This window comes from Zea mays, chromosome 5 (genome assembly GCF_902167145.1).
Source record: "Zea mays cultivar B73 chromosome 5, Zm-B73-REFERENCE-NAM-5.0, whole genome shotgun sequence".
Lineage (NCBI taxonomy): Eukaryota > Viridiplantae > Streptophyta > Magnoliopsida > Poales > Poaceae > Zea > Zea mays.
The window spans coordinates 61,445,165-61,459,093 of record NC_050100.1 but is presented as its reverse complement, the minus strand read 5'-3'; the positions used below and the strand labels follow the sequence as shown (position 1 = coordinate 61,459,093).

The 13,929-nt window shown below is 43.0% G+C and overlaps 2 protein-coding genes across 6 annotated transcripts; one reads left to right on the top strand and one right to left on the bottom strand.

Annotated features, from left to right (window-relative positions):
* The first annotated feature begins 5,849 nt into the window (after nucleotides 1-5,849).
* On the top strand, nucleotides 5,850-6,965 carry LOC100276839 (uncharacterized). Its single transcript, NM_001165438.1, has one exon. It carries the CDS (start codon nucleotides 5,964-5,966, stop codon nucleotides 6,792-6,794), a length of 831 nt encoding a protein of 276 aa, NP_001158910.1. The 5' UTR covers nucleotides 5,850-5,963; the 3' UTR covers nucleotides 6,795-6,965.
* Nucleotides 6,966-7,317: 352 nt separating this feature from the next.
* Nucleotides 7,318-12,809, bottom strand: LOC103626439 (pentatricopeptide repeat-containing protein CRP1, chloroplastic-like). Of its 5 annotated transcripts, none has more exons than XM_035959051.1 (8): nucleotides 11,565-12,790; nucleotides 10,665-10,817; nucleotides 10,488-10,559; nucleotides 10,152-10,254; nucleotides 9,955-10,069; nucleotides 9,252-9,404; nucleotides 8,999-9,174; nucleotides 7,318-7,902 (listed from the first exon to the last, which is right to left on the bottom strand). In XM_035959051.1, exons 1-5 carry the CDS (start codon nucleotides 12,780-12,782, stop codon nucleotides 10,059-10,061), a joined length of 1,557 nt encoding a protein of 518 aa, XP_035814944.1. In that variant the 5' UTR covers nucleotides 12,783-12,790; the 3' UTR covers nucleotides 7,318-7,902; nucleotides 8,999-9,174; nucleotides 9,252-9,404; nucleotides 9,955-10,058. The 5 variants fall into 5 exon arrangements, with proteins under 5 accessions (XP_035814944.1, XP_020393982.1, XP_008645067.1 ...); XM_020538393.2 differs by having other exon boundaries at nucleotides 8,999-9,169; XM_035959053.1 differs by adding an exon at nucleotides 10,991-11,091 and having other exon boundaries at nucleotides 7,570-9,174; nucleotides 11,565-12,805.
* Between the last annotated feature and the right edge of the window lie 1,120 nt (nucleotides 12,810-13,929).

Here is a 13,929-nt window from a genome sequence, read left to right as displayed (position 1 = left end):
TTCCTCGCGAACGGGATATAGAAAACAAAAGCAAACACCGTGGTATTCAAGTGGGTCTTTGGACCGCTTGAGAGGGGTTGATTGCAACCCTCGTCCGTTGCGACGCCACAACGTGGAAGTAGGCAAGTGTTGTACTTGGTCGAACCACGGGATAAACCACTGTGTCTACCTGTGTTGATTCTCTTGTGGTTATTGTGTTTCGCTAAGACTCTTCTCTAGCCACTTGGCAATACTGTGCTAACGCTTAACCAAGTTTTTGTGGCATTAAGTTCAAGTTTACAGGATCACCTATTCACCCCCCCCCCCTCTAGGTGCTCTCAATAATGTTAGTATAAACATAATGTGTTGAGCATTTAATCACCAAAACAAAATAGAAATGGATCAATGACATATTTCCTTTTCAACATAGCTCTACACCGGGAGTTACAACGAGTTGGTGGACATATATGCTTTTAGGATGTGAATGCTTAAACTGGGGACCTGTAAATATCTATATAGTGAATGTAAAAGCATTGACCATGTATCAAGTATGCATCTTGTTTCCTTACAGAGTGTAACACCTTGTCCACTCCTAAATTGGTGGTACTTACTCCTAACAGCTCTCTAGGATCATATATCATCCCAACAGACCAACACAAGTCTTTTGTGTGCACTTTGTCCTCACTCATGCGCACCCGGGAAGTCTTACCGATCGATCACCCACCCCAAGATTTCTCTAGGCTAAGCACGCTTCACCTAGAGGTTCTTTCACGGTAGGCTTCCGAAAAAGAAGATACACCTTGATGATATAAGGACTCTATTAATTTTATTAAGACTTGGTCCACAATATCACCATCCACCGGGACCAGGATATCATAATCCACCCCCTTAGAAGGCCAACGTACTCGTCGATCAACCTTAATCCAGGAACCTCCCCTTCTAGCCACGTCTGTGTGTCTAATATCGTCATATGCCAATGCCATGTGACCACTCCGGGCCCACATGCGCCATGCATCATATATCCCGAACCCCAAACCCACACACACCTGTGAAACTGCGAGGGTTGGCTCTGATACCATTTGTAACACCACCTCCACTCCTAGACGAGTGGTACTTACTTCTGTCAACTCTCTAGGATCATATATCGTCCCCACAAACCAACACGAGTTGTGCGCACTTTGTCCTCACTCATGTGCACCCGAGAAACTTCCCGGGCGGTCACCCATTCAAATTGCTCCAAGCCAAACACGCTTAACTTGAAGGTTCTTTCGTGCTAGGCTTCCGAAAAAGATACACCTTGTTGATATGAGTACTCTATTAATTTTGTTAAGCCTTAGGCTAGGATATCACCATCCACTAGGGCTAGGATATCACACATAATAACTTGTTTCTTTCATACTATTGTACTGAAGTGTATTTTGGTCCTCTGGTTTAATCAACTTATATAATTCATTTTTGTGTTGTCCGATATGGCGCCCGTAAGAGCACCCCATGTTCAAGTGATCCTGAAAAATTCTAAACATTACAACTCTTATATTTCAAGGCCAAATATTTTAGAAACCAAAATTTTAAATAAAGATATTATTGAAGAAATGTCATCAAACCAATTATGAAGTATATTCAAAGATAATATATAGAGTAAGGCTCTATTTATCCCCAAACAATATACTATAGAGTTAGGCCCATTGTCCCGAAACATAAGGTATCAAGTGACTTTAGGATCAAATAAGAAGGCATATGTTTTTATTCACTAATTAGTAACTCTAGTTATTAAATTGCTTAGTTTCTAATATGCAACTAGATTAAACAAAGTTGTCAGTGTTCGAGGGAGATTATACCTTCGATTGTCGCCAAAACGTATACAAAGATCTCGAGACCAAAAGCTATCGTAGGGACTATAATGTTGGGATTATCTTCTTGACCCTCGGATCTTCCCTGCCCACGATAAAAATATGGTCTTGACACATGATAGCTTGTTGCATTATAAGAAAATAAGTTCTAAAAGAAGACACTGTGAGACTTGACCCCTCCTGACCAGGATGATCGAGTGTGTTTGGTTAGCGGGTTGACGCGGGTTGAAATAGGTTCAACCCACAACAACTCGTGTTTGGTTCAAAAGGCTCGCAGGTAAGGTTAGTTCTGGTCGAAATACTTATTGAAAATATGGGTTCTAGTGATTCCTAAAAAACAAGCGAAACATTTCGACTCACTTTCTCTCCACCCTCTCGTCACCCATGCCTTATCCACTCGAGACCAGCACAGGAGTGCGCCGCCACTGTCGGCCTGCTGGGACGAGGGACCCCCACAGTCCTACCCTCCGACGTTAATCCCCATCGGCCTCCCGTCGTCAGTCCCCCGCTGGCCTACCCTCTGATGCTGGTGTGTTCTTTAATAGGCACAACTCGCGAGCCTTGCTAGTGCTGTTGTCGAACAAGTAAAGGTCAGTGTTCGTCACCACCTAGACAAGATTGCTAGTGATGGCAAATGTTACAATTTCACTGAAATGCATCTTAATGTTGTTGGGATGTTTCTTTAATTATGACTAAAATGTAACAGTGAGACCTCGTCACTAAAAAATTACGACTTAGTCAATAATGGCTTTAATTTATTTATATCTTATGCGTATAGATTCCTCAAATATTAAAATAGTGTCATTTTTATTTATTTTAAATGATGTCATCTTATTGAATTGAAGATATCATCCTCAGTGTAGTAATATGACCAGAAAGGTGACCATATTCAGTTCATCCTTCATCACGAAACAAATAAGAGATAGTGCAGGTCTAACCCACTTTAATCCTATAATCAAACAAGAAACTAGGTTCAACCTGTCACTAAAACCAAACAAAGAATGGGTCCGATCCAACCTAGAAGAATGGGTCGACTCCGATCCGATCCATGTCGTTCCGAAACCAAACACATGATAAAAGATCCGAAGATGACCGGGTGAAAATAACTGTTTTATTAAGTCGTGGATTTTGAGAGAAAAAATCTGTTGTGGGTTATGAGCTATAAAAAAAACTAAAAATGAGCCACTAAAATCTATTAAAAGTTATTACATATATTTGTAAAGTTTTTACATCTAAAAGCTGCTAAAAGTGGATCCAAATATGCTTTCAACTTTACACTGTGAGAAATATGGCTTTTTGGAAAAAGTTGTCGAGTAAATTAGGTCATCTGGTTTGCCTTTTGGCTTTTTTAGTAAAAGCCAAAATCAAAAGATGAATCAAACACACCCTAGACATGTATGGGATTCAACAATCCAAAATATTTACAATTCAAGACTAATTCTACCACACCTCGTACTTGAAGGAAATAGGTTTTTGGTAACATTTCACATAGACTTGATTAAAAACTAGAGAAGCTTGAGTCATATTTGAGATGGAGGTGGTACTTGATGCCCAGGAGTACACTGTCGGCGTCAAATGATTCGTCCTGCGCGAGGATTTCCAACCTGTAACCTCCCAACAGAAAAAAGAGGCTTTTAAGTTCCTCCCATTGGGATCATGGGTTTCACCATCACCTGGGATTCTAGAAGAAAAGGGGTGCTTCGCTTGGCTTCCTTCATCCTCTTCCGCCTTCCGTGGCACGTACGGGACCGAAAGGTTTGTGCGCTCGCGTCATCGTCGTCGTGGGAGAAGAAAATTAGCGGAAAGCGACACGTGGACAATACAATACAATTGTTTTCTTTTCTTTTTAGCTATGCAAGAATAAAATAGAAACAAATTGAAAGCAATGCTAGTTTCATCCGCGAGCCTTCTGTTAATTTGAGGCAATCTACAAAGAAAATGATTTTCGGATAGTTCGATACGGGGACACCTTCAGCTCTTTATAACCATAATATTTTGAAGAAAAATATACTCCCTGATTTATATTTTATTTGTTGTGTTTTAGTTTAAAAATAAATTAACAGACAGCAAATATTCGAGAACGAAGGCTCTACATTTTAGAGTAGCTATAATTTAGATCTAAAATGTCACTCTTTTGAAGAAAAAAAATATTTGGAAAAAACTATTAATCTATATCGGCTTTTATTATTTCTACAGTGTTTTGTCTTTATGGAGAATTACAGCAATTCGAATAGTTGACTTTAATCTGTCAGCCCCGAAGTTGTCGTTTGTATCTAGAGCGTCTTTACCACTTAAACCTATAATTAAAAACAATATTTTGCGTGACCTAGTGGCTATCGGTTATGTTTACTTCATCTATTCTAAAATAAAATTTATGTTTCTCAAAGGAGAGCAGAGTTACATGAAAATTATATACTTACTTATATCAAAAGTTGTTCCAGCATGTAATGATAAATGATTTCACTTTGAAAGTTGAAATAAAATAGACCTACAAGAATTAGGAGGACCAGAAGTGTACTTGTTTGAGATGAAGGAAGCACTGTACTTTGAAAGAAGAATATTTAGCGGTGTGGTGTTTGAATATTGCCTTGTCCAAGACCATCACAACACGCCAAATTGGGCTTTTTCTGGAACACACAGCTCAGTAAAGAAAGGACAAAGGAGGACAGACGCTGAGGTTGCACGAGAAAGGAAACACAGCTGTGTACCTCAACAAGGAACAAAGCTACAAAAAGGCTGTAGGTGGGCTTAGGGCAGCGACGGGTCATGGGCTTGATGGCCCATAGTGTTTCTAGGCTGCTTCCCTTGTTTTTTTCTCTGTACGGTTTAATGCTTTGTTGGCCCACTTCTATTTTTGGATGGGTTCTTTCTCTCTGTTTTGGACCTTCTGGACTTGGTTCCCGTTCTTTTTCTTCAACAAAGTTCCTCGCTTCCATTTAGGCATGGAAATGTGTACTCAAAACCTGAAATCCGATGTTTTTATCCTATTAGGGTATGGATTTAGGTCAATTTAATACACATAGGTTTATTAATGGACATAAATCTATACCCGACGGGTTTATGAGTACAGATTTGTTCCTACAGTACCCAGACCCGTGAACTCGTGGGTTTTTTAAACCCGAGCAAATCTAGCGCATATTATCATTTTATTTTATAAACGAACAACAAACTTATTATCTCCCTATTTACTTCCTATTTTTTATCAAAGGATGAGTGTATAAGTAGTTGGTGAGAGTGTTGCTTTGTTATTATAGTTTTTTACTAGCATCATATATGTGGTAGATGGATAACTCCTGAACTCGTTGTTCATCACATAAATTTTGGACAATACTTATTGATTATAAGAAGAACTAGTATATTGGAGATGAAACCCGTGGGTACCTGCTAACCCGATGGGTACGGGTTTGGTTAAAATTTCAAACTCGTCGTAGGTATGATTTTTTAATTGGTATTGATACTGTTCACAGGTACGAGTTTGGGATGGCAACGAGTCGTTTCTTTCTGTTTTTGTTCCAAGTCAATTTTCTGTTTTTTGGCTGATTTTTTTTTAGAAAATTACATCAATACCTATGGTACCTTAGATCAATAGATCCTTTAGGTCCGGCTTCTCTACTGGCTTCAGGTGCTGTCTATTACAGCCGTGCTCTACGGAACGGGGCACAACAAAACAGTTTTACCTAAAGAGCCCCCGTAAATCGTGTTTTTTTCGAAGGTTTGAGGTGGGACACAACGAGACGATGACTTTATCAACATCCAGAAACGCTGATAGACTCGCTAATGGTTTGGATGTGCTCGTATATACACAAGCTTCTTTGTGAGTTACAGCATTGTGTGGGCCTAGAAGCGCGTGATGGGCCTTGATCCGTTCCTCTTGACGCAGGCCGCGGCGTCCTGGCCCCATAACCACAGCACATGACAACGGTCAAAAGCGCAGGCATCCGATGCGTGGTGGCCCCCCTCGGCGACCGGCCTTCTACTTCTTCACCGCCACACGCCGAGAGCGTGACAAGGAAAGGATCGGACGCCGCCTCCGCTCCCGTCGCAGTCGCAGCACATTCACCCTACCTCACTCGCCCTCCCCACCCTCCCCTCCAGACCCTCACACGGTCACACCACCGGCGCCGCCCGCCCTGTATGGCCTACTACTCGGGCGGCGGCAAGCTGTCGGCGGTGGACGCCATCCTGGCGGAGGCGGCGGACCTGGTGGCGCTCGAGCAGGTCGCCAAGCTCAACACGGCCCACCTCGATGACGACTCCGCGCTTCCGTCCAGCCTCGAGGCCCGCTTCCGCAAGCTCAAGTCCCTCCCCTCGCCCGCCGCAGTGCCGCCCGTCAGCACCCTCGCCCGCAGCGCCACCGCGCCGCGCCCGGCCCCCGCTCTGCCCGGCCCCGATCCTCCCGCTCCTGCTCCGCCTGTGCATCACCCGGTCCACGAAGACCCGCCGCCGGGAGACGCGGAGACGAAGGGCGGCGGGTCCTCGCCGCGGCAGGCTCGCGCCCCGGCACCCGCACCCACGGTCCACGCCGACGACGCCAAGGACCTAGATCAGCTGTTCGGGTCGGCGCCGCGGGGCCGGCCGACACTGCGGGAGCGGAACAGGGGGAGCGACTCCTCCTCCGTCTCCCCCTCGCCGCCGCCGCCGCCGCGCCAGGCGTGCTGCTTCGGCTTCTCCCCCAAGAAGCCCCTGCGGAGGGCGCCGTCGGCCAAGGGCAAGAAGAAGGAGGTCTGCCACGGGTCCCGCGACGTCCTCGGCGTCGACGCCGACGAGTGGGGCGACGAGAACAGGAGGATCGCCACCGAGCTCAGGGAGCAGCAGCGCCGGCTCAGGAAGGCGCTGGAGGACCAGGTGCAGGTCAGCAGGGAGACCGCCAAGATGGCGCGCTGGGTCAAGCAGGCGTCCGCGCGCATGACGCACGCCGAGGCCATCGACGACCTGCTCAGTGACTGCGAGGACGACCTCAAATGAGCTCACGCCGACGCTTTGCTCGTCGGTTCTTCCACTGTCTTTGTCTTGTTGGTGATCACAAGTCTGTCAAAAATGCTCATATGTTTTCATGAGTGCATTTGCATCCATGCTTTGGTACAATGCTTATACAGAAGAAGCAGAGTCACGAAACAATGCTATTTCTTTTATGTCACATATTATTAGGACCAGGCAAAGTATATGAATCGATGGGGCATATAAGGTTTTCATGAGTGCTGAACTGCTGATATAGGAACCAAGAACGTGGTGTTGTGAAAAAGATTTGATCATGTGTTCTGTTTCCATGAGAAGTAATTACACCTGGCTATTCTAATTTTAGTACTGCATCAAGTATTTACAACCTGCCAGGCTTGAATCATAATTGCTTGATCCTACTTTGAATGTACATCCTTAAAATAGAATTTAAGCAGCATAATGTGATACTACTACCTCCCCTTTTGATACTTGTCACCCCTATTCATTTTTGAGACATGACAAATAAAAAAGAACGGAGGGAATATGAAGCAGAGTAAAAACGCAAATGGCGTTATAAATAGTGAAGATGTGGTTGTCTACACTCTACCGCTAGATAGAGTAGCTGATTGCATAAGCAACATACAGTTGGATCCATTTACACAAAAGTCAACAACCAGAACATCTAATGTGTCCAGCAATTCCTTGTCACGCCAAAGTTCCTAATAGATGACTCAGAACGATAGCAACGTGAGGAAATTCAACAATGTCGATGTGCTTTCGTTTTCAGAGCTGTTCATGATTCGAAGAGTTGCATATATCTATTGCCTTAACCACAAGCCTAACTATGTACAAGTACAAAGGCGAAAAATACCGGTTTATCCTGGTTCATTGTTTGCTTAAAGTGCAAACCGGCATTGGTAAACCTCATACCTTTTTTTCACACTTCTGTCCAGCATAAACATTCAAGAGCCATGGAAATACAGAGTTATTGTCTTGTTGCTGTGACCATCCCAGATTTTGCAGGCAATACAGTTGATGAACAGATGCATGAAACTGAGCCTTTCTTCTGAGTAGGTTAGAATACGTCAACCTACTTTGCAAGCAGAACTTCCAGTTGGATCAACATTTGTCACGCCTCAGAAAAAAAAGAAACCAATGGTGATGAGTGTCCCTAAAGGCCTAAAGAACTCTGGTAATTTTACTGGCACCTTTTCAGGTTACAAAGAATGTGAAATACAAAGCAAGAGATCGATTCTTCTCAGGTGTCTGGCAGCTCAATGACTGACAAGGGTGAGCTCGAAAGGAAGGAGATAGGTAGTTTTGTAATCCCATTCTTCATGCAGTAAGTGGGATGATTTTATTTGCCCACATTGTAATTTCATCATTAGTGTATCTTTTGAGAAGGACAGGGTAATTTTGTTGGGAATGTGAGCTATTAGATTTTGCATCTATTATGCAGTTGGGATAAAAGAAACATGAGGTTACCAAATTCTGGCTAGATGTGCAAAATCCCACCACAACAAATTCTAATGTTGCATGCAACAAGAGCATTTTGAATCAAGACAAAAGGAGCTCAAATGAGCTCACGCCATTGACTGTCTTGATGGCCACAAATCTATCAAAATGTTTGTCTTGCTTCTCGTTCTAGCAGAGTCACGAGAGGACGCTGCTCCTTTTTTTGTCTCTTAATTTTATGTTATTGTTAGCATCAAGCAAAATCTATGATCTGATCAAGTATGTAAGGAGTCCATCAGTGATAATATAGGAACGGAGAGCCTACAATTCTGATGAAAAGGTTTGACCATGTGTTTTATTTCATTCTGTATATAAATTATAAGCGATGAAGCCCACAATAAATAAACTCAATAATAACAGTGTGGAAATGGGTGCCAAAGTTAATTCAGTAACCAGAACAAAATCAAATATTTACACTTGGCTATTCTAATTTTAATAGTACATCAAGCCATCAAGTATTTACAGTCTGTTTATTAGGACTGAATCATAATTGTGTTGCGCTACTTTGAATTTGAAGTATTTACAACTGACATTATAAATAGTGAAAATGTAGTTGTATTGTTTACACTCTACCACTTGGCAATTGATTGCATAAGCTACCATGTAGCTACTTGGATACATTTACATAACAATCAATGATCAACACCAAATGTTTTCAGCAATTCCTTGTCACACTCACACAAAATTCATAATATATGACTTGGAAAGAAAGAAACCTGTAAGGAAATTCCACCAAGTTGATGTGCTTCATTTTCGGAGTGTCTATATGCTTCTCGCTGTTCATGGCCTATGTATATTTTCTGATTCATCCTTATGTTTATGCCTGATAGTCTTGCTTTGACCATAACCATGACTAAGTACAAGGGTGAAAACTATACTCGGTTATCCTGCACTAGAGCAGTAAAAATTAACATAAGTAATGCTTCATTTGTTGTTATAAGCGAAACCCAGCACTGGTAAGCCTCATACCTTTTTCACTCTTCTGATCAACATATAGACATTCAGGAGCCTTGGAAAGAGTTATTGGCTTGATGCCATAACCATCCAAATCTTCGCATGCATAGTGTTTCAACCTTGAAGAAAACCAGTACATGATCATCTACATGTATCAGAACATTCAATCTGTATGATGAACACAGTTAGACTCATATACTCTGCCTTTAAAGTAGAGATGAAGTATTAATTGATATATTGAAAAATAGCCTTCAAAGTTGAAATGGAAGGGCAGGCCTGATGCAGTGGTGAGAGTTGTCTCATTAAGTCACCAGGTCATGGATTTAAAGCAGCCTCTCCGCATTTGCGGGGGAAGGCTTGACTCGGTTATCCCTTCCTAGACCCCACTCAAGTGGGAGCCTCCCAACACTAGGTCTGCTCTTCATGGTTGAAATGGGAATAGTGATGGGCATGGGTACATGGCAAAGCATATTTACATATTGCATGGTTAACCACAGAAGCTGATGGCCAGACTTCCATGGTCTAATCAAAATTGTTATCTCCAGCTACTTTTTGCATCAAATTCAGCAGTATAAAAATAAGTAATAGAAACTGAAATGCCTACTTGAAACTTGGAACAATTTAATGCAAAAACGATAATCCATATTGTAGTGTTATCAGAACAGGTAAACTGGAGAAGCGACAATGTATAAATCAAGGTGTAAAACTAATCGCCTACCCTGTGTTTGCTCTGCATCATGCATGTGTAAGCAAAAAGGGGGTGGGCTCCCTGAAGTTACATGCATTGACAATGGACCAATTACAACAGCAATGATTCCGAATTCAATAGATACCTGTCAAAGCATATTGCATACATCATCACTCGTCCATTCTACTCGCCCTTAAAGCACAAGTCATTTGAAATGAAATACTTACATCCTCTTTGTTCTAGAACTACAGTTGCATCATGTAACATTTCTCTAGCCTTTCTATCTGGAGCACATCCAGCACGTTCCATTTCTCTGTATACTTCAGATACCTACTCGAGCCAAGAGCAGAATTATTTCAATGCTTTTAGATTAATCAGGTACATACAATAAAATCAGTTACTTTTATATTCGACCATCCTAATAAAAAACAACTAAAATTTGAAACCTATATTCATGAGCTGAAAACAAGACCTTCCATAATCATAACCAACAGTTAATATTCTGTGCATGTTACCATGCGTGGCTATTCTAATTTAACAAAAGAGGAGATAAAATGGCAGACCTTTTCAAATTTCTTTGCTCTCATGAATGTCTTCATAAGTGTAGTGTATGTCACAACATCTGGGCTCATACCCTATAAGAAAAAAGAACAGTTAATCATAGGAGTGCAAAGAAAGCAAAACTTCAAAACAAGATTTTTAAAAACAATTTTCATCTCGTTTCTAGATGTGGTACATACACTATCCTTGATATGCTGAAATACAGCTAGTGCCTCCAAATGCCTTCCAGCAGTGCCAAAAGCATTGATTAACGAATTCAGCATAACAAGGTTTGGCTCAAATCCTTCTTCCTCCATCAACTGAAGTACATTTACAGTTTGTTCACACAGTCCCTGAAAGAGAAAGGGAACACCTTGACTCCTTGAGTGAGCAGTCAACATGATTCGCATGGATTGAAACATGTGCATAAGGACAGGCAGATATCGACATTCTACTGACAAACTAACCCTCTCCCCTAAGGAAAAGGCAAATACAGAAAAATAGTTGGAGGTTGTATGGCATTGACCTGCTGCATTGGGGCAAGCTTATTAATTGTACTAAACAAAAACCTGAATGCTGTTTCTCAAATGCACTATATCGTAAAAAAATCCTGGTCCAAGTACAGTACTGAAACAGATGAGAAAAAGTACATCAGCTCAGTCGCAGTGTCATATAACTTCTGTCTAGATACATGCAGCACTGCTTGTCATCAACTTCGACAAGATTTATTAACATCAGGTGTTATACTGAGTACTGATCAGATAAACAGAGATGTCCGCGACCCAGCTAAATTATTTACGATGTCGATGGATCCAGTGTCCAGAACATCATGTTTGCAAACCTACAAGATGTCTATCTTATATTCTAAAAAGAACAGAAGAAAAATATTTCCAAAGCCAGAAATGGTTTAACTTATTCTCTCAAATAACAAACTGTGAATCCTTATCCAGAGTTTACAGCATTAGTGCAACATGCTTACATACAACATTAGGATGTAATCAAAGGCATTTGCAACTATATTCAGTTTAAAATATGGTGGGGGAAAACTATCATGACACGAGGCAAAATTGATTTAACCCAAGTTTAGCCGTTAGACTGACCTGTTGAGCATAAGCGTTTGCAATGACACAAAATACACGAGGCAAAAGCTGTGTATTCTCAGCTCTAAGAGCAGCTATACAGTCCTGTGCATCACGAAAATGGCCATACTGCCCGTAAATGTCAACCAATATTGCGTACACTGCGCCACTCTCCTTGAAACCTCGATTGTTCATGCCATCAAACAACTTCTTAATCTCATCCCACTTCCCTTGTTCCCCCAACCGGCTGATGATCATAACAAATATCTTTGGGTCCGGGTACATCCCTTCCTCCTGCATGGATGTGAAGAACCGCAGAGCGCGTTTCATGTTCCCAACCCGACAATGCCATTGAATCAAAGCATTCCAAGTCGATATGTCTGGCCTGACGCCTTCGGCGCGCATTTTATCAAACATCCTGCGTGCGTCCGCTAGCTGTCCATACTTGCCGAACGTATCGATCAGGCCGCTGTAGATCTTAACATCCAGTTCCACCCCAACCTCCTGCATCTCCATGACGAGGTCGGTGGCCTTCTTCCACATGCCATTGTCCCGGTACAGCCGCACGAGCATGCTATACCCGGCGGTGTCGAGGCGAATGCCCCAGCGCCTCATCTCACCGAGCACCCACCACGAGTCCTCGAGCCGGCCGGCGCGCGCGTACGCGCCTAGCAAGAGCGTGTAGGTGCGCCGGTTCCTCGCGACGCCGTCGTCGGCCATCTGGAGGAGGAGGAGGTCGGCGAGGCGGAGGTGCGCGGCGGCGAGCAGGCCCTCAAGGAGCGCGTTGTAGTGCGCGGCTTCCGGGCGCGGGCCGAGGCGGCGCATCTCGAGGAGGAGCGCCTCGGCCTCCAGCGCGCGCCCTGCGCGGGACAGCGCGCGGATGAGGCGCGCGTACGCGCTGCCGCTAGGGCGCCCCCCGGACGCTTGCATGTCGGCGAGAAGTCCTAGGGAGCGCGCCAGGTCGGACCCCGCGTGGGACTGGATGGCGCGGTCGTACCACTCCCAGGGCCGTTCCTGGTGGTGGTCTGCCGCGGCGGCGGGGCAGCAGCAGCAGACCAAGGCGCTGGCGACGCGGGGCCGGTGCCGGCTGGGAGTTGGAGGCGCAAGGAGCGGGAGCTGCAGTGGCCGTGGCAGATGGCAGTGGACGAGAGAGCAGGCGTCCATGGAGATGGAGCTCGCGGTGGTTGACTGGCCGTGGCTAGCGAGAGCTTGGATAAGTTTTGGTGATGTAAAGAACATTCTCGTCGAAATGGGAACATACTTTCAAGTTCAGGTGTTGCTTTTTTTTTTAAGGTAAAAACATTCTCGTTGAGGACTTGTTCGGTTTGGAGGAGTTTAAGAAGGATTGGAGGAGATTTTTCTCCTCCTATTTAAATTTGTACAGAAGGGGCATCCCTCTCAATCCGCCTTAGCCAAACAAGCCCTGAAATATAAACATACTTTCAAGATCAGGTATTGATCTGATTTTTTTAAGGCCAAATGATATGGATTTGTTGTATTGGGCTACCTCTGATTAATGGCATTTGTCTACAGATGATTATCTAGTTTGTTTTTGTGATCCTGGATTCATTGGCTTGATGACGTGTCATCCTTAACTTGGCAAGCTGCAAGATATGTGAGGCCAGATACTAAAAAAGGAGACAACATGGATCGTACTAATTACGTGGAGGTAAAATGTATAGCATCAGAGGATCCAAGAGATAGGTTTGTGTTTTTCAATCTAAAACTAGGTATATGTCCGTGCGTTGCTACGGAATCAATATGATAAAATCCATATATATATAAAAACACTAATTGTTATTCTATATTCTTGCTAGCATCACTCATATTGGATGTTTACATACTTAAAAGATATAACAAAGTGTCTGTTCATTGCTATAGAGATGAGTGTGAATGTGGTTTCAAGGAAACAGCCATACAATACAATACTAAAATAGAAAATGACAATTAAAAATCTACAACAAAACATAACATAAAGATAAATAATGTATGAAACACGCCATCATGGAATAACATCTTTACTCTTTGACTCTTTGTTGATAGTTCCAAGTGCAGAAGTAGAACCTACTGAAAAATTAAAACACGTAAATACAAGAAATATGTAAATAAGGTAATGTAAAGTAATTTTGAGAATAAGAAATAGGCACATGAAGCACAAGATTGTACGTACAATTCAACTTATCGTCTAGTTTCAAGCTAAAAGCGCAGATGTCATCTTATGTTTACACTTGCACAGAGGTGGGAGGAGTTGCAGTGCTGCATCTCACCTTACACACCAGAATGAGACATACTGGAAGAAATAATAACCACCGGGCAAGCAATTAATTAAGTAGAACACTGAGTCATCTACTTCATTCATTCGTTGTCCAAGAATAGGCTTCAAGAA